Source organism: Cavia porcellus, unplaced genomic scaffold (assembly GCF_034190915.1).
Source record: "Cavia porcellus strain 051 isolate PalLab524CR breed Dunkin Hartley unplaced genomic scaffold, mCavPor4.1 scaffold_6, whole genome shotgun sequence".
Lineage (NCBI taxonomy): Eukaryota > Metazoa > Chordata > Mammalia > Rodentia > Caviidae > Cavia > Cavia porcellus.
The window spans coordinates 93,840,873-93,859,823 of record NW_026947489.1 but is presented as its reverse complement, the minus strand read 5'-3'; the positions used below and the strand labels follow the sequence as shown (position 1 = coordinate 93,859,823).

Below are 18,951 nucleotides of genomic sequence, written 5' to 3'. Positions count from 1 at the left end.
TTTCTCTCTACATGCCCTCTTTGTTTACCAGGTTCTTTTTTCGGTCTTTGTGAGAAGGGTTTCTGCTATGCAGTTCAGGCTGGCCTTCGGCTCACAGGGATCCTCCTGCCTCAGCCTCTCAAACTCTGGGATTACAGGTGTGTGCTACCACATCTGGCTGTTCTCAAGATCTTACTGAAGGTTCAGACACAGGCAGGCAGCTCTCCTGCTGGTGGAGGGTACAGTAGGTGCTCACGTGCGTGTACCGTAACCCCAGCATGGGCAGCACACCCTAGGGGATGGGTATGAGACTCTCGCACCTGGGGCCAGGCACCTTGCTGGAGAAGGGGCCTAGGCAACATTCAGCAAAGGAAGAGAGGGACTGGGGTCCTGAGGACCTGCGGCTCAGGGGCCACCTGGGTTGTCACGGGGTTTTTGGCTTCAGGGGAGGTGATCTCTGGTCTCCCAGGAGCTTCTGTGAGAGTTCCTGGGAGCTCTGCCCCTCTCCCTTTGAGCACAAAGTAACTGCTCAGAAAATGGCACCTCTGCGCATGGCCCCTTGCTTCTCTGCCCTTGCCCTGTGGCCAGATGCAATAGGCACCTGACGGATGAACACTGAGGAGCGTGAGCTACAGGGAGGGAAAGCCCTAAGCTGCCCCATGCCCAGGGCACCAGAAAAGGAGCCCTGGCCCTAGGCAGTAGGGGGCAGGGCCCTGAAAGCCAGCTGCCCCTGGGTCCTGAGCGGGGGCCTTGGCCCCTCCCAGCCCGATGGTGTCCTGAGCTGGATCAGCTGTTCCTGGGTGAGAGCTGCTTGGGTGGACAGTGACACAGACCAGAACACTAACCAGACCTGAGGGAGGATGCTGAGAAATCCACGCCCATCCAAGGAATGCAGGGCTGTGAGAAGAGGCACCTGTCTCTGACCGGGGAGGTGCCTGGGACTCTATCTGTCCCCTTAGTCACCATGTGGGGTGGCCCTTGAGGAAGAGCAGAGCCATCACACCTGCTGGGCTGGCACTGCCCCTCCTGGGCTGTCCTCACACTAGGCCACCTTGTTTCGCGTGCTGCAGTGCTGAGCAGGCTGCATGCTGTCCTGTCCCACTGAGTCATCTTGGTGTGAGCCCCAGGGCAGAGGGGTGGGGACGCCATGCTCAATACCACTCTGCAAGTGCCTTCTGTGGCTCGGTCTCCTCATTACAAGCCAGCAGTGGCGCTGTGTGCCCACTTCACATCTGAAAGACTGAGGCTCAGTCAGCTAAGGGGCCCATGAGTGTGGGGGCTGGGAACCCTGCTTCCCAGGTGCTCCACCAGGAATCCAGGCTCAGTCCCATACCCTGGCACTTAAGGGGAAAAGGGATCAACTGGTGACATTCCTGTAGTGCAGGGGGCCCAGCTCTAGGCCAGGCTCCTCAGGGAGCGGACTATGGCAGGTGCTGTGCCTAGGAGGCTGAGGCCGGTGGGGCTACTGGCGCCTCCTCTCGGTGAGCAAAGGGCACCTCCCTGTCAGTCCCCAAGGCCCCGCCCTGGTTAAGGGGCTGGCGAGCCTCTGTGTCCACAGGGCTGCCTGTCTCCCCAAGCCCTGCAGGGGGCAGACTCACACCAGAGAGCGGGTCAGGGTCCCTAGACACCAGCATGGAGGGGTGGGACGCAGGGCGACAGGAGGCCCATCTGTCTCCAGCCTGAGGCCCCGCCGGGACAGGTGGTCAGTTTGTTATGTGTGGCAGCTTAGAGAATCTACAAAGACCCAGAGCACAAAGTGGGGGTGCCTGGGCCTTTGTGGACCTTGTGTTCTGCCCAGAGAAGCCCAGGTCACGGCAGGGCTGTGGGTAGAGCGTGAGGAGGTGCCGTTCCAGCACTGTGGAGCCTTTCTTCCTCCCTGCCTGGGACCCCTGTCATTTTGAGTGGTCCCTGGGGCTGCTGGTGGCTGGTGTGGTGCAGGGCAAATGGGATGGGCTCTTACCAGCAGCTCCTGGGGTCCTGGGAGAGCACCTTGCCCCATCCCTGGGAAGGGACAGGGGGGTGAGGCTCCTGTCAGGGTGGAGCCTGGGGGAGCTGGCCAGGGTCCGGCTGCCCTCTTCGGTCTGTTTTTATGAGCACACATAATAAAACCCAGTGGCGTCTTTCATCCAAGCACCCAGAGCCACTTGAAAGCAAACCCGTGGTGTGGCCCGGCCTCATGTGCTGCTGTGGGAGGGACGTCAGGCCCTCTGCACCCCGGGCCTTGCCAGCACAGACCACAGAATCCAAACAGACATTGGGGAGTTTGCTTTATAATTCACTTACGTGAATCAAGGGGACATGGGACACTGAGCACTAGTTCCCAGGGCCTGATCACACATCTCCAAGTCACAGGTTCTCCTAGTGCCCCTGGAGAGGAAGGATGTGCTGGGATACTCTGGCCCATCAAAGTGGGGCTGGGGAGCTGGGACTGGCCCCAAAGGAAGGCCCTGGGCTCTTGCAATGGAAACTGCTGGCCTCCACTGTGGCCGGGGAGTAGGAGCTGTCTGTGAGCGTGAGGGCAGCAAATGCTGGTCAAGGACAGTAGAGCACAGCCTCCAGAGGACTGCAGAGGTAAGACTTCCTGCTGGGACAGGGAGGCTTTCTGGGCACCCACTGTGACAATGGGCAATTGCCAAAGCCACCCCAAAGGGAAGAAAAGATGGTCTTGTCCTGCGCTGGGTTAAGTGTGTGTTTCGAGGTCTGTTCAGGGCAAGGCTGGGCCTGTGTTCAAGGTGCTGCGGAGGGGGGGGGGCATGGGGCTGCCAATCAGGGTCCTGGTGGTGCCTCATCAGCTGCTCTGGGACCCTGTGCAGGGGCTTCCTTGTTTCTTAGAGTGAGTTCAAGATTGTTCTGGGCCCAGGAAGCCTGGTGATGCTGAGGAGGGTGAGACAGAGGTTTGGCCTGCTGGAGAGACGGAAGTGTGCAGAGACTTGATGCATCCTGTCTGGAAGGTCTGAGTCACCTGCTGGAGGCAGCCAGAGCAGGGTGGGATGTCCTTGAAGTGACCAGGACCAGATCAAGGACAACCTAGCCACGAGTGCCACTCCCTAGGCTGGAAAAAGCAGACAAGGTAGCCTCTGAGACCAGGGTGCAAGGGGACCAAAAGGCACAATTTGTCAAGGGAAGCAGGATATATCTGTCCCCAGTGCAGCCAGCCACCGTGACAGTCCATAAATTGGCCATGATGCCTCCTCACTGAGGGCTGCCCAGTGAAAATGGGTTGCAGACAGACAACAACTAACATTTTAGTATAAATGTGTCCCAAACAATACATGCATTTTTATTTGCTGAATCTAGCAACTTTATTTTCACTGGGTTTGTGAATGGCCCTGAGCCTTCACCATCAGACTGGGAGCCCTTTGGAGCAGACACTCTGACAATACTAGATGGGCAGCCGGTGATGTCTTAACTGTGAGTCTCCTAGTTCTCATGGCTTCCTCCAGCTCTGGAACCTGTGGCTGCAGGTCCTGGAAGGAGCCTGACATGATGGATGTGGTTACTTGACATGGATACATTGTATCTGGCTCACACGGATATACTGTAACCAGAAAACATGAACACATTGTAATTGGGTGGAACAGATACATTGTAACCAAGCCAGGGCGGCAATTCCAGGTGCCCTGAAGCTTGAACAGGTTGTTACAGGGAAAAAATCACTCATGTGTGGGAAACCAGTATCAGTTGTGTGTGCCCCAGTGTCTTGGGTAGATTTGGGTGAAGTCAGGACATAGACCAGCATTTTTCAGGTGGGACCTTGTGGCAGAACTGTGTGTGGCCTTGTGAGAATCCAGAGGAAGCCTTAGCCAAAGTACATAGCTATTGGCCTTCTAGAATGACCAGTGGTCAGTTGTGCCCACCGGCAGATGCCCTGGCTGTCCATGGGCTGCTGTCTGGGCTGCTCCTTCTGCTGCCTTTGGGGTCCCATGGGGTTAGTGACTGGCACATTCTGATCAAGGCTCAGAGAGGTTGGAAAAAGGGAGCACTTGCTTGGGAACCCATTTTCCCCCACCACGCCCTATGCCTAGTTGGGCATTGAAGGGATAGCACAGAGTACAGAAGGAGATTCAGGCTTGGTTTTGGGCCTTTGTCCATACTGACCCCTGGCTTTCTGATGGAAGGGTACTGAGGCCCCAGGGCTTCTTTTGAACAAAGCAGCAATGAGACACAGTGGTTGGTCTTGAACTTGATGCTTGCAGGGTGAGCTTGGGCAAAGCCCAAGTCCTTCTGTCTGGACAGCAGCGTCACCTGTCCTCTCACAGTGGGCAGAAGTTGCCCTGTGAGCCCTGGGGCTGACTCCTGAGCCTAGAGATGGTTCTGGCCACAGAGACCAGCAGGCTCTGGGAAAGCCCTTGGCCCCCTCTGAGCAGACATTTTTCCTAGATGCTGCCCCCACACTGGGCAGACTGCTCATGCCCTAGACTCAGCCTGCTACCTGGGTGCTCAGAAGTTTTGATCCTCTGAGTCCCTGAAACGTACCGCAGTCTATCAAGCATCTTTCTGACTTGGTTGGCTTGATCCTGTGACCCCAGCGTGAGCCTACTCATACGAGGTTCGGAGGAACCCAGGCCCTTGCCCCTGCCATCCAGCCTGTGGCTACATTGTATCTGGCTCCTTGTCCTGCAGAGGGAAGTCTCCAGCTCAGGTGGCTGAAGATACCATTCAGCCTGCATGTCCTGGGAGCTCTACTCAGCGCCCACCATAGCCTGCATGGCCTTCTCGGGAGCAGCCCTGGGGGTCCCTGCAGTCCCTCTGCCCATGGAAGGCAGGGCTGGGGTTGGGGAGCCTGCATCTCTGGTCTCGCGCTGACCAGTGAAGAGACCAAGGAGGACCCTGAAGCCTTGAAAGCCGAGAAAGCTCAGTCATGTCATGTGCCACAAGGGCTGGGCGGTGGCAAGTAGGTCCCACCCAGGCAGCTGGGGACAGATCCTATCTCCTATCTGGGGTGGGTGGGGCCCCACCCAGCGCCTGAGCCTTCCAGGTCAGATGGGGGCTCCAGGACCAGAGATGGTGGGAATGGGGAGTTGGGGTCTGGAGCAGGGCCAGATTGGGCGAGGAGTCCAGGCCTCTGCACCCACAGGCTGGCACTTTTGACTGAGGGGAGAAAGTGGGGTCTCAGCAGCATCTCATTTTGAGTTTAAAAGCTGTAAATGGGCACCCTGGTTCCCTTAGCCCTGAGCACTGGGTTGCCAGGGTGGGGGTGGCCCCTTAGCACTTTCCCGGGGTTGCAGTGAGAGATCCTTGAGACTTTCTGTCTGTCTCTGTCTCCCTGTCTCTCTGTCTCTGTCTCTCTCTTGTGAAAATCAATGAAATTGAAAATCAATAGACAGCAGAGAAAAATCATAAAGCCAAAACTCTGGTTAACTGGAACAGTGAACAGAATTGTTAATTTCCTATATATATATGAGAGAGAGAGAGAGAGAGAGAGAGAGAGAGAGAGAGAGAGAGAGAGAGAGAGAGAAGTCAGAATAACATGCCAGGAAATCTGACAACTCTCATGAAATGGATTTTTAAAATTATTTAACTTAACAAAATGTGCATAAGAAGACAGGTGACTTCTGAATAGTTGTGCAGCAAACAAAACCCCCCTGGGAAGAGAAGCCCCGGCACAGAGGTCTGGGTCTGTCCGGTCCCGTGGCTCTGCCTCCTCCCTGGAGGTCCCAGCTGCTGGGCTGGGGCAGCAGAGGGACTGTGTGTCCCTCAAGTCCCTTCCACAGCTCCCTGAGGGCCCTGACCACACGGCCTTCCAGAGACGGGGCAGGAGTCCCAGGGAGCTGAGAGATGACTTTGACCAGTGACTCTTCTCTGGTGGCCTGGGACCCAGAGTGGGATGTGGAGGAATTCAGATCACCCCTGGTCTCTGGCTGAGCCTGGGCGGCCTCACTTGGGGGTGTTCTTTTCCTGGGGCTACCGGAAGTTCCTTTCTTTCTTCTTCCTGCCTCGGTATAACACAATTCTATTTAAAAAATTTTTATTTTTATGAGCATGTGTTTGCTGCACACAGTGCTTACGTTCACCATGAGGAGACAGCTGGCCTCGAGCTCACTTTGTAGCCCAGGCTGGTCTTGAACTCACAATGATCCTCCTGCCTCAGCCTCTTGAGTGCTCGGATGACAAGCATGCACTGCCATGCCCAGCTCACTCTTCAGGCTTTGGTTCCCTTCCCAATTGCAAAAGCTCTGTCTCCCCCTTTCCTCCTCCCTCTTGTATTTTCCTCTTTATTTATACTTTGCATTTCTCTTGAGAGAAACCACGTGATATTGAGGCTTGCGTGTCTGATTTTTTCCCCTCACCATGCACCAGGGCTCAAGGTGCATCCGTTTCCCTACAGGTGACTCAGATGTACCCATTGCACGTCACACGGTGGTCTCTAGACGGTTCTAGTTGTTGTAACAGAGGCCACACTGGCAGGAGGGTGAACTCGCTGTGGCCCCAGGCTGTTCCTGGCCCCAGGTTGGCTGTGGGGAGAAGCCAGGAAGGTGGGAGATGGGCAGCTGTGAGGAGGTGGGGTGCTGGGGGCTGGCAGCCTTGTCCTGCCCCAGGAAGGCAGCATGGCAGGGAAGCACCATGGGCTGCCCAAGTGCCCACCACACCCCGCCAGGTGTGGTCGCCAGAGCCAGTCCTCCCTGAGTGATCTGTGAGAGAAGCTTATAAAGTGTTTTAAGAGGCTGGCAAATTACAGCGTCAGAAGCGCATAAATGCTTCTGTAATGCCAGCCCAGCCGGGCCTGAGAGCAGAGAGGGAGCTGGTTCCCAGCCAGGGGGAGACCCAGCTCTGAGGCGGAAGGACCCGGTTTAGCTTGGGTCTTTCGAGCTCTTTCTCCCCGCCCTCTCTTGCACAACTCTCTGGCAGGACCTAGGTTTGTTCCTTTTCTTCCTTCTCTGTCCAGAGAGTCTTCGAGACCTGAGCAGGGCCGCGGTCAGGGGGTCAGACTGCAGAGGTCACGAGGCTGCCTGGAGCCTGGCCAGCGCCTGTGCAGCGCCCACTGGAACGCTGTTTTCTGTTCTTCCTCAGCTCCTGACTGACCTGCCTCGTGCTGGAGTGAAGTCGGTAGGGTGTGGCTCTCTGGTGTCCTCAAAAGGGGACATGGAAGAGCAGAGATACAGCCAGGGCACAGGATTGGAACCTCAGCTCCTGCTCCGGGCTCTGGGCGCTCAGACTTGACCGCGTGGTTGTGTCGGAAGTGGTGGAACATGGGACCCCGGTTTCAGCTGAAGCTCTGCCCCCCATTTCCGCCATCATGGGTGGGCCTCAGTTTCCCCCTTGTGAGGTTATCATCCCATTGCAGGGTGGCTGTGAAATGTAAATAAAAGAACGTGCCCAGGGTCAGTGTGCCACGGACTTCGGGTCCGTTTCTCAGTTCCTTGTCCACTGCCACAGTGGCCCAAGCCAAGAGGAGCAGGGTGGGGACACCAGGCACCTCAGGGGACAGCAGGCGGTGGGCAGGGACTGTGTCGTGAATGAGGCCACTCCCGGCTTTGGGATCTAGGGGAGAGTCTTTGAAGAGGCAATAAAATTCATCCCCGTGAGAAGACGACAGCAGAGTCCTGACTTAGCAAACCAAATTCAACACTTTTTCCCCTGCTTTTTACAAGGTCAGGAATTCTGGATGGGTGGCAGGAAAATCACAGTCTCATCAAATTAGCTTTCTAGACCAGCAGCTGGCTTACCCAAGAACAGCCGCCGCCCCGCGGAGGGTGGATATAAGCATCCTGAGAGGCCGAGGAAGGACACAGCCTTGGTGTCTCGCCCGGTGACACACGTCCTCTCTGATCCCATCATGGCCACTCAGATCTGCACCTCGACCTTCTCCTCTGGCTCCGTCAGGGGCCTCTGTGGCTCGGCCGGTGGCTTCTCCCGAATGTCCTCCTTCCGCTCCGGGGGCTCTTGCAGGGTCCCAAGGCTGGCTGGCACTGTGGGGTCCGGCTCCTCCTTCAGGCTGGGCCTCTCTGGGCCTGGGAGCTTTTTGCCTGGCTCCTGTCTCTCTACTGGGGGCCACCCCTCTGGCTTCCTTGGGAGCGGGGGCTGGTTCTGTGAGGGCTCCTTCAACGGCAGTGAGAAGGAGACCATGCAGTTCCTCAACGACCGCCTGGCCAGCTACCTGGAGAAGGTGCGGGAGCTGGAGCAGGAGAACGCAGGGCTGGAGGCCCGCATCCGGGAGTGGTATGAGTGCCAGGTCCCCTACATCTGCCCAGACTATCAGGGCTTCTTCAGGACCATGGAGGAGCTCCAGCAGAAGGTGCGTGCGTGGCTTCTGGACTCTCCTGGGGCTGCTGTGGCCAGCTGTGCCCTGTCCGGGCTGCAGGAGGGAAGGACGTGCACCAGCTGTGCTGGGCCCAGCACTGAGCCTGATCCTGTCCTGCCCTGCCAGCCCGGGGCAGCTGCGTGTCACTAGACACTCACTCAGCAGAAGACGCTGAGGCCTGAGAGCTGAGGTCTGGGAGATCTGCAAGGCACCCGAGGTTACATAGCCTGAGTGTCAGGTGCAGAAACTCACCCCTGGTCTGCCTTGTCCTGTTATGGGCCACCCTGGTAGCCTCAGCTGCCAGCACCGGTGACCTCTGGTGTCCTTGTGATGGCCCTCCCGGGGCCAGTGGCCTCTGCATCCTGGGGTGCAGTGTCAGGGCAGGCTTGGGGCTCAGGGCTGGGCCACCCCTCCCCTCTGCCCTTAGATGGCTGGGCCGTCGCAACCCGCTGATGCCTCCCATCCCCTAGATCCTGCTGACCAAGGCTGAGAATGCAAGGCTGATCCTGCAGATTGACAATGCCAAGCTGGCTGCGGATGACTTCCGGACCAAGTGAGTAGGGTCGGCTGAGCCCCTGTCTCACCTTTGTGCCCTTGGGAGCCAGGGGTGGTGGGGCAGTAGGGCCAGTCAGAGCCCAAGGAAGGGAAGGGTCCACCAAGCTCCTGACCCCCAGGCTGCCCTGCAGCCGGAAGTGGCTGCTCTGGGTGCAGACTGGCAGGGCTGTATGTGCACAGGTACGACAGCGAGCTGTCCCTGCGGCAGCTGGTGGAGTCGGACATCAACGGCCTGCGCCGCATCCTGGATGAGCTGACCCTGTGCAAGTCTGACCTGGAGGCGCAGGTGGAGTCGCTGAAGGAGGAGCTGCTGTGTCTCAAGAAGAACCACGAGGAGGTGAGGCTGGTGCCACCAGAGCTGGGCTCAGAGGTCAACTATCCTGGCTCAGGGCGCAGAGCATGGGAGGGAGACGGTTGGGACTCCAGCTGGCTGAGTCTTGCCTTGATTTTATCCCCACAGGAAGTCAACACTCTCCGTGGCCAGCTCGGGGACCGGCTGAACGTGGAGGTGGACGCTGCCCCGCCGGTGGATCTCAACAAGATCCTGGATGAGATGCGGTGCCAGTATGAGGCACTGGTGGAGAACAATCGCAGGGACGTGGAGATCTGGTTCAACACCCAGGTGGGGCTCCCGGCTTTTGGGGTGGGCTCACCTGGTGCAGGGATGGCGCTGGGTCTGACGGTGCCCTGCACCCTCCTGTGTCCTGCAGACCGAGGAGCTGAACCAGCAGGTGGTGTCAAGCTCCGAGCAGCTGCAGAGCTGCCAGGCGGAGATCATCGAGCTGAGACGCACGGTCAATGCCCTGGAGATTGAGCTGCAGGCGCAGCACAGCATGGTGGGTGCCAGGTCTCCTGGCGGCCTCGGTGACCGTGCAGTCCCAGGGTGTGGGCTGTCACAAGGCTGGACTGCAAGCCATATGTAGATTCTTGGGCTGGGGTTCCCTCCCCATCAGCTCCTTCTCTCTCTCTCTCTCTCTCTCTCTCTCTCTCTCTCTCTCTCTCTCTCTCTCGGCAGAGGAATTCCCTGGAGTCCACCCTGTCGGAGACCGAGGCCCGCTACGGATCACAGCTGGCCCAGATGCAAGGCTTGATCAGCAGCGTGGAGTCACAGCTGGCCGAGATTCGCTGTGACCTGGAGCGGCAGAACCAGGAGTACCGGATGCTGCTGGACACCAAGGCCCGGCTGGAGCAGGAGATCGCCACCTACCACCGCCTGCTGGACAGCGAGGACTGCAAGTGAGTGACCACGGGTGCTGGGGGGCCAGGGATGGCTGGACTCAGCCGTTTGGTGATGGGGCTGGTGCCAAAGCTGCTGGAGACCCCCCCCTTCCCCTGCTTCCCTGTCCTGGGCTTTCCTGATGCTCAGGTGAACAGGGCCGAGCAATCCAACACCCAGGGGTGCCCTTGAGCCTTGGTGTCAGTCGGGGGTTTTTAAGTCTCCCTTCTGGATCCTTGTCCTCCCTCCCGCGGGCCGAGACCCCCGGCTCTCAGTACCGCACCCACCCGCTCTTGTGATCCCTGAATTGACTACCCATGGATCTCTGCCCCAGGTCTTGATGCCCAGACAACCCTGTATGATTTCCTCTCTGCAGGCTTCCTGCCCACCCTTGCTCCACTGAGTACAAGCCTGCTGTGCAGAGTCCCTACATTGCCCCCTGCGCCCCGGCTGGGTCCTGCGTGGCAGCCCCGCAGGTCAGCACCCAGATCCGCACCATCACGGAGGAGATCAGAGACGGGAAGGTTGTCTCCTCCCGGGAGCACTTGGTGCCCCGCCTGCTGTGACCCTGCCCCCCCCCCAAGTCCCCCAAGGAGGACGCCCTGAGGCTCCTGGCTGCTAAGTGACCCCACCTTTTACCCGCTTAGCTGGGTTTTCAACCAAAATTCTTCTTGTGTTGTTTCTGGTCTTAACTGTGCCTTTTATGCCATGCAAAGCTGGGTTCTCCCGGACATGTGTGTCCCCAATAAAGTGCATGCTGTTGGCAAAGCAAACCCGACCCTGGCTGGTTCTCTCGTGGTAAATGCGTGGGGTGCTCTGGGGGTTGCGTGATGTTGTGGGGGTTGGGTTCAGAATGTCTTTCTGGCCCAGGTGCTCGGAAGAGGCCCGGTGACTCCGAATATTCAATAACGGGACTCCTGAGGCCAAGGCCTCTCTGCTTGGGCGCTGGCAACAGCCCCCAGCTCAGCACCCACCTTCGGGTGGCCCGAGAGGAAGTGGAGCCCTTCTGTGGCCGTGGTCACCTCTCTTTTCTTCCCATATCTCTGCTGCCTGACACAGGGACAGTTTGGAAGTGGAGGGACTGTTTCTAGAGCTGCTGCAGCAAGGAAGGGAGTGGATGTGGGGGGCGGAGGAAGGGCCAGGGGTTCTTGCAGTGTCTGTCATGTCCCGGGACTCCAGGTCTCAGCGGTTCCACCCATGACATGGGGGTGGCTCAGAGACTCTGGTGGGCTAGTGCTGCCTGGGGGAGGTGGCTGCTAGCGTTGGCCTTAAATGAAAAGTCCCTGCACTAGGGGTGGGGCACAAGGATCCCCCTGGGCAGTTGTGCTCTGCTCTGCAGGTGGCAGGATGCTGGGACCCTGTCCTTGAGGTACACCCTCCCCGCCATCCACCTGCGGCCTCAGGGTTGCAGCTCAGCAGTGGCCTTGGGCTTGGGAAGTGTGTGGACGACTGGGTGGGCTCTCCACCGTCCTCCCGGCTCCTCTCATGCACACAAGCAGCCCTGTCCGGATGGGTGCCTCCTCTGTGTCCCTTTGCCCTGGTGTGTTAGCACCCCTGCAGCCCTGGAAATCTTCTTGGGTCTTTGACTCTGTTCCCAGCATACTGGCAGAGGGATGGCGTGAAGCATCACATTTCACGAACTCCTCTGCGTGGCTGGGTGACTTGATTTTGGCAGCTGGTTGTTTGGATCCCTTTCAGATGGACGGGACATCTTACTCCTCCACGACTCTTAGGCATGAACGGGTAGATGTGTGCTCTGGGCTCCCCTCAGTGCAAACCCTGGGATGATGATGCCAGCTAGGTGCAGCTGGGCGGCAGAATCAGCTGCACCTGGGGTGACCGATGGGTCCAGTGGCCAAGAGCTCCATTCCAGGTGTGGTGATGCCTCCCACACTCCCAGGGTCCGCACCAGGCGTGGCAGGAGCTGGCATGGGCAGGACACCAATCTCTGCAGCGCGGGAGCGAGATTGAAGGCTTAGGGGGTTGGGACTGGGTGGAACCCATCAAGGAAGTGCAGAGGGGCTCAGGGCCTTAGGGCACGGCCAGATCACCTAGAAAATCTTAGCACCAAGTTTTAGCTGCACCACTGATCCTGGGGCAGCTGATGCTGTGCTGCCCCTGGACAGAGGCTTTCGTTCTGGCCACAGACTTGCTTATGGGGACAGGTGCTTCTTACGGCACAGAGGAAGGCTGGCTCCTCCTGGCTCCACCTCAGGCTCCTGCCTCTGAGAGCAGGAGGAGGAGGACCAGTTTTCCCTCCTTCCTCACTCAGTTTTTCCTTCCTTTCCTTTCTTCTCTCCCTTTCTAATCTCAAAACACCACTTTCTTTCTTTTTTTCTTTCCTTTTTCTTTTTGAGACAGTGTCTTACTATGTAGTTCAGGAAGCTTGAACTCACTTTGTAGCCCAGGCTGGTCTCCAGCTAGCAGTGATCCTCCTGCCTCAGCCTCTTCAGTGCTGGGATTATAGGAGTGTACCACCACGCTTGGCTCAAAGCTCTTTTGTTTCTGTGCCTAACACAATTTATTATGACCAAACTGTCTATGCCTCATTTGGAGTTGCCGAGGGCTCAGCCTTGTGCAGTGCACCATGGTTTCAAAGGCGCTTCAGGTCCATTTGTCCCCAGGGCCGTCCCCCCACCCCGGCATCCTGCAAAGATGGGCTGGAGGGCAGGACAGTCAGAGGATGGCGGCTAACAGGTGGGACAAAGACCCTCTAGTCACCAGTCACCACCATGGCACTCAGCATTGGAAGGGCACAGTGGGCTCCAGGGAAGAGCCTGGCTAGGACTAGGTCCTGAGGCTGGGAGGAGTGTTGGGTCCTCCTGAAGGAGTCTGCATCCTTCTGTCCATGTCTGGGATGCAGGATTTTAAGGACACAGCATGCCTGGCCAGCGGCTTATTCTGTTGACTTTACTATTCCCTGGCTCAGTTTACTCATCTGTGAATTGGGTCCATAGGGAATGTGAGCCTCAAAAAGTTGAATTTGAGGACTGAGGCATGGAGCTTTACCTGGGAACCCCCTTGTCTCCAGGGGTCACAGGGTGTGGGCCTTTTCAGGCTTTTCTGCTTCAGCCTCTCTGGATCTTAGGGCTCCAGGGTGGCCCATCAAGTGCTCAGGAGGCCCTGGCTTCTTAGGGCCAGGTGGACCCTGCACCCACAGGGTGGGAGACACAGACACTGTCTAGGGCTCAGCCAGGCCTTGGGCTTTGCTGTGTGCTTTGCACTGAGTCCTGGATCTCCAAGGAGGAGGCTGAGGCCACCGTGGGACCTCAGATTGCGCTGGGCCAGTGTTTGGTACACTAGGACCTGGCGTGGGAAGGGCAGGATGACTCATGAGAGCTGTGCCCGAAGTCCCCAACCCATCTGGCCTGGGGGATGATGGCTTGTGTGCCCAGAGCCCATTCACATGCCCTAGTGACTTTGGCTTGTGGTGACCAGAAGTCCCAGAAGCTGGCCTCGGGGACACTTAGAGGAGCAGGTGCTGCTTGAGATTCTCCAAACTCACTTCTGGTGGCAGCTTAGGGCACAGGGGCTGTTACTTTCCTCCCACTTTATAGAGGACGAGACAGACAGGGCCATGAGGTCCGTCAGTCTGGCAGGGCTGGGATTTGAACCCCTGAGTCCAGTGGTCACCATGCTGCACTGTCTTACTGACGCCAGTGGGTGTGACTCCCCCCGGTCACCCCCTTGCTGTTCTCTGTGGCCTCTGTGGAGTCCATGGGTAGGGAGGACCCTGGGCTGACTCCAGGACTCTAGGACTGACTCACCACCCCAGGATCTTGGTGCCTGCAGCTCGTGCAGAGAAGCCTGACTTCAGGGGAGCAGCGCTGCTTGCTCTGGGGACGAAGGGAGATGAGTGTGAGGGGGGTGCATAGTGCCCAGTTCATGGTCATCGTCCGCATGGGAAGATAATTGGTGTCACAGGGTCCCAAGCTACAGAACCAGCGTCTGTAGGGCTCCCCAGACATCCCCTGCAGGTCTCACTTGCCTGGAAGGTGGCCCTTGGCAGTGGCCTTGGGGAGCTGCCCAGGCACTGCTGGCCACTCCCTCCCCCAGTAGAGTTACAACCAGGAAGGGCAGGCTCTGGGCTGCACACCCAGGCATCCAGCCAGAAGTCTTCTCCACAGCCCACCCAGGGCCACCCAAGAGGTGGGGGTCTAGATGTCAGCATGGGGAGGTGCCCGGTGAACTGGCTCCCAGTCGTGGGCTCCTCCATCAGAACAGATTCCCCAGCCGGGACAGGACCTGTCCATCGAGGGCCCACATGTTGGGGTCGACCAGTTGTCTATTATGCCCCTACCTTCAAAACAGCACAGCGCTGGGGAACCTGGGAGAATGGGTCACCCTGGTCAGGGCTTCTGGGCCAGTGGGGTATTTTCTAGATCCCCTAAGCTCATTGTGGCTGAAAGTCCCCTACCCCCTGCTCTTCCCTCTGCCAGCCCATCAAAGTGGGTGAAGCTGGAGAGGATGGCTGGCGGCAGACTCCCACGCCAGGGGCCCGGGGAGCCCTGGCTGATGAGGGCCCCTTTGAAGAACTGAGACGGCCCTGCCTTCCCAGGTACAGGGCAGTGGGCGGGAGTCTCTCTGCAGCCGCCACCGTCCAGCAGCTCCAGGTTTATGAGGCCGGGAAATGTTGGGGAGCTAACAGGGTAATGAGGGGTTTCGGTAAAAAGTGGAATTAACTTTAACGAGGAGAGAACGCTTTGTAAGGCCTGGCCCACCCCACCGGGGCGGAGGTATAAATCCTCGGGGTGCTCCTGAGTCAGGGTGTCTGGGGTCAGATCTCCACCACTCACGTCCTCCAGCTGCGGCCATGGCTTCCAAGTGCCACAAGGCCAGCTTCTCCTCGGGGTCCCTCAAGAGCCCTGCAGGGGCGGCCTCGGGCTCTACCCGCGTGGCCACCATGTACTCCAGCAGCTCCTGCAAGCTGTCCCATGGGCCCCGCAGCTTCTCCGTGTGCCCGGCGGGGCTGGGCAGAAGCAGCTACGGGGCTGCCAGCTGCCTCCCTGGCCCCTACTTCCCCACCGGGAGCTTTGCTACCAGCTACAGCGTGGCCGGGGGCAGCTGGTTCGGGGAGGGTGAGCTCACGGGCAGTGAGAAGGAGACCATGCAGTTCCTGAACGAGCGCCTGGCCAGCTACCTGGAGAAGGTGCGGCAGCTGGAGCGGGAGAACGCGGAGTTGGAGGGCCGCATCCGGGACTGGTGCGAGCAGCAGGTGCCATACATGCGTCCTGACTATCAATCCTACTTCCAAGCCATCGAGGAGCTGCAGAAGAAGGTGAGGGGCGGGGGCGTGTGTGGGTACCCGGGAACCTGGTGTCATCAGAAGACACGTGAAGACAGCAGGGCTCTGGCTGGGCAACGGGCCCCAAGGACAGTTAGAATCAGAACCTTCACACACGCTCTCTGAAGTGGCCGCCAGTGTGACCTTTAGTACTGCTGAGAATTTTGAGTTTGATTTCTTAATTTTTTAAGGTTTAGGTTGCCCCTAAGTCAATCCCTAGGTTTCCTTCTTGTCCAGCACCCAGTGCTTGAAGGTCACAGCTAGGTGTGGAGAGGGACCATTTAGGACCAGAGGGTCCCTGCCTCGGGCCCCAGCAGGCCTGGAAGCAAGGCAGGAAGAAGCCGCGTTGTACCAGGGTGGACCATTTCTGCAGTGTGGCCACACCTTCTCTCCAGCCTGGGCCTCTCTGGGGTGGACCTTGGAGGTCCCACAGTCTGACCCTGCACTGCCCACGAGCCCTGCTGGAGGCCATGGCAGGCAAGCACCTTTCTCCAGGAGCAGCACCTGCCAACTCTGGGTGCTCCCAGAGCAGCAATGTCCTTTCGTGTGCTGAAGTCACTTCCTTCCGTCCCCAGATCCTGAGCAACAAGGCTGAGAATGCCCGGCTGGTGGTGCAGATCGACAATGCCAAGCTGGCTGCTGATGACTTCAGGACCAAGTGAGTGCCCTGTCCACCTTGGTTGGGGCTGGCGGATCTGTGCTGCTTGCACCAGTCCTGAGGCTCAAAGGAGGACTCATGCCAGGCTGCTCTGGAGTGGGAGCCGAGTGCCAAAGGAAAGGCAGTTTCAGGTGCTCTGCACTGCGCCCACAGGTACGAGACTGAGCTGTCCCTGCGGCAGCTGGTGGAGTCGGACATCAATGGCCTTCGACGCATCCTGGACGATCTGACCCTGTGCAAGTCCGACCTGGAGGCGCAGGTGGAGTCACTGAAGGAGGAGCTGCTGTGCCTCAAGAAGAACCACGAAGAGGTGGGTGTGGGGAGGAGCAGGAGGTGAGCCCAGGAAGCAGCCAACCATAAACTCGGTACTGACCTTGGTCCACACTGCAGGAGGTGAACTCCCTGCGCTGCCAGCTCGGTGACCGGCTCAACGTGGAGGTGGACGCAGCCCCGCCTGTGGACCTGAACCGCGTTCTGAATGAGATGCGGTGCCAGTATGAGACGCTAGTAGAGAACAACCGCCGGGAGGCTGAGGACTGGTTTGACACCCAGGTAGGAGCGGAGGTGTCGTCAGGGTACACGGAAGCAACCTAGCACCCAGTCAAGAAACCTAGCTGGGATTGGGTTCGCATGGCGTGGACCTCCTGGGGTCTCCTTGGGCTGAATGCTGTCCTCTGTGCAGCCCAGATGCCGGGATTGAATTGGGCTGGGGACACAGGGCCTTCCAGACTCCTGGTTCTACGTAGCTCTGGGGGCCTTAGAGACCGGGCCTCGAAGGCTCCTGACCAGGTTCTCTGTGTGTGTGTGTGCGTTGCAGACTGAGGAACTGAACAAGCAGGTGGTGTCAAGCTCAGAGCAGCTGCAGAGCTACCAGGCAGAGATCATCGAGCTGAGACGCACGGTCAACGCCCTGGAGATCGAGCTGCAGGCCCAGCACAGCACGGTGAGCCCTGCGGTGCATGGTGCCCAGCTCCAAGCTCTGCCTGTGGGCAGGTGACAGGAGCACAGTTCTTGAGCACCTGGGCTTCTCTGAGCCAGGCAGGGAGGAAGGCGAAGCCCAGTCACAGCTGCCCGGTGGGGGAAGACAAGACTCCCAGAGCAACTGACACATGCCACTTGTAGCTCCTCTTCTGGGGCAATTGTCAGCTACTCCGAGGTGCGTTAGATTGGGGTTCTCTCTGGGAGCAGCTGGCTACCCCAGCGGGTTTGCCAGGGAGACGCCTGGCTGTGGTTTGCCACCATTCAAAGTGATTCTCTGAGTTTCTGTACTTGACAGCCAGAGGGCTCCTCCTCGTTCCTTCTTGGTCTAACTTCTTTCTCCTCCTCAGAGAGATGCTCTGGAGTCCAGCCTGATGGAGACTGAGTCCCGCTACAGTGCCCAGCTGGCGCAGGTGCAGCACCTGATCATAAATGTGGAGTCGCAGCTGGCGGAGATCCGGGGTGACCTGGAGCGGCAGAACGAGGAGTACCAAGTGCTGCTGGACGTGCGGGCGAGGCTGGAGGGCGAGATCAACACGTACCGGGGACTGCTGGAGAGTGAGGACAGCAAGTGAGTTCACGCAGGGTCCCTGCAGCCTGGGAGGTACTGGGGAGATGACACAGGGTCCAGGAGGAGCTCTGACCCTGGGCAGTGTCCTCATGTGACTCCATCTGGCCCCTTCCCCTCTGGGTCTCTCTTTCTGCTCTTGATAAAACACAGGGGGCAGGACTAGGAGATCTTTGAGGTGCCCCCTCCCTGTGCGGTTTGCACATTCTGGGATCTGCTCGGAAATCGTGAGATCAGCAACGGGAAATCATAGGAACCCCCGGTTCCTTCTGTCTCCTAGGCTCCCCTGCAACCCATGTGCCGCTGACCTCTCACCCTCTAAGTCCTGCCTGCCCTGCCTGCCTGCGGCCTCTTGCAGCTCCGTCACTGCCCGCACCACCGGCAGCCCCCGCCCTGTCTACGTGCCCTGCTCTGGGGGCCGCTTCTGAAAGTGGCTGAGCTGCAAGGCCCAGGCCCCATTGGAGCTGGCTTCTACTCACCCCAACACACAGCTGACTCCCCGCTCTGTGCAGCTGCAGATCTGAGCTGGTGTTTCGGAGCCGGGCGCAAAGGCGGCTGCCCTGATGGCTCCATTCTGGAGCCTGGAGCCTGGTGATCAGTGGCGTGGGGTCTCTGGTGTCTGCCAGATTCTGGTCAATCTTGCTTCCTGCATGTTCCAGAAGACTCTCAGAGGCGGCACAGGGCTCCTGAGGGTGGGATAATAAAGTGCTTTTGTCCCATGGTTCCTGTGTTGGTTTGTGTCTCTGCTGGGCTTAGGTTGATGACCCTGGGGATGACAGGGTCACTGTGTCCCTGATCGGACTGGGCAGAGGTTGACAGTGAAACTTCTTGCTTGGGGTCCCTGAGGAAGACCTCTCTCCAAGTTCCTGGTGTGGTGACAGGTGTGGCCAGACCTTTCTCAGGATCTGTGCTGGTATGCACGGCGCCTGACAGCCCACTTGGTCTGAGCCCTGCCCTTTGGGGGTCTGACCAGCTCCCCGAGTTCACAGTGGACTCCTCCCAACCCGCTGCCAGCCCCAGCGCCCTGCAGTCTGCACCATTCCAGCTTCGGGCTCCTAGTAGGGGGTGGCACCCTCAGGGCCATTCTCCCCCACCTCTGGAGAACGCTGTCTGAGCCCTGGCAAGCATGGGTCGAGGGTAGGTGCCAGGGGCGGGGCTTGCCCATAAGGGAGGGGCAGGAAGGACTGGCCCTTGCTACTTTTTCCTGCCCTACCTTGGTGGAGCAAGGTCCCCCCCTCAGTGTAGGGAAGGTGCTGTCCTTCCTGTTGGCTTAGCAAAGCCATCTTCACCCTTGCCCCTTCCCTGCGGGGATGCACAGGGCTTGAATCTGCCTTGGGCATTTGCAAAGAATGTTCTGGACACAGGCAGACTCAGGGGAGGCTCTGGAAACCCCCATGTCCATCCACGTGTCACCCGTAAATCCAATGGATAACTCAGTGCATGCTGAGGGATCTCCCCACTGTGTTTGGGT

The 18,951-nt window shown here is 58.7% G+C and overlaps 2 protein-coding genes across 3 annotated transcripts; both read left to right on the top strand.

Moving 5' to 3' along the window:
- Positions 1-2,194: 2,194 nt before the first annotated feature.
- Positions 2,195-10,755, top strand: Krt36 (keratin 36). Of its 2 annotated transcripts, none has more exons than XM_023563925.2 (8): positions 2,195-2,550; positions 6,991-8,215; positions 8,692-8,774; positions 8,957-9,113; positions 9,237-9,398; positions 9,487-9,612; positions 9,792-10,012; positions 10,369-10,755. In XM_023563925.2, exons 2-8 carry the CDS (start codon positions 7,757-7,759, stop codon positions 10,556-10,558), a joined length of 1,398 nt encoding a protein of 465 aa, XP_023419693.1. In that variant the 5' UTR covers positions 2,195-2,550; positions 6,991-7,756; the 3' UTR covers positions 10,559-10,755. The 2 variants fall into 2 exon arrangements, with proteins under 2 accessions (XP_023419693.1, XP_063107608.1); XM_063251538.1 differs by lacking the exon at positions 2,195-2,550 and adding an exon at positions 6,431-6,835.
- Positions 10,756-14,749: 3,994 nt separating this feature from the next.
- Positions 14,750-18,201, top strand: Krt35 (keratin 35). The gene is made up of 7 exons (XM_003466969.3): positions 14,750-15,270; positions 15,852-15,934; positions 16,088-16,244; positions 16,325-16,486; positions 16,752-16,877; positions 17,263-17,483; positions 17,761-18,201. The coding sequence occupies exons 1-7, from the start codon at positions 14,806-14,808 to the stop codon at positions 17,906-17,908; spliced, it is 1,362 nt and encodes a 453-aa protein (XP_003467017.1). The 5' UTR covers positions 14,750-14,805; the 3' UTR covers positions 17,909-18,201.
- Positions 18,202-18,951: the final 750 nt, after the last annotated feature.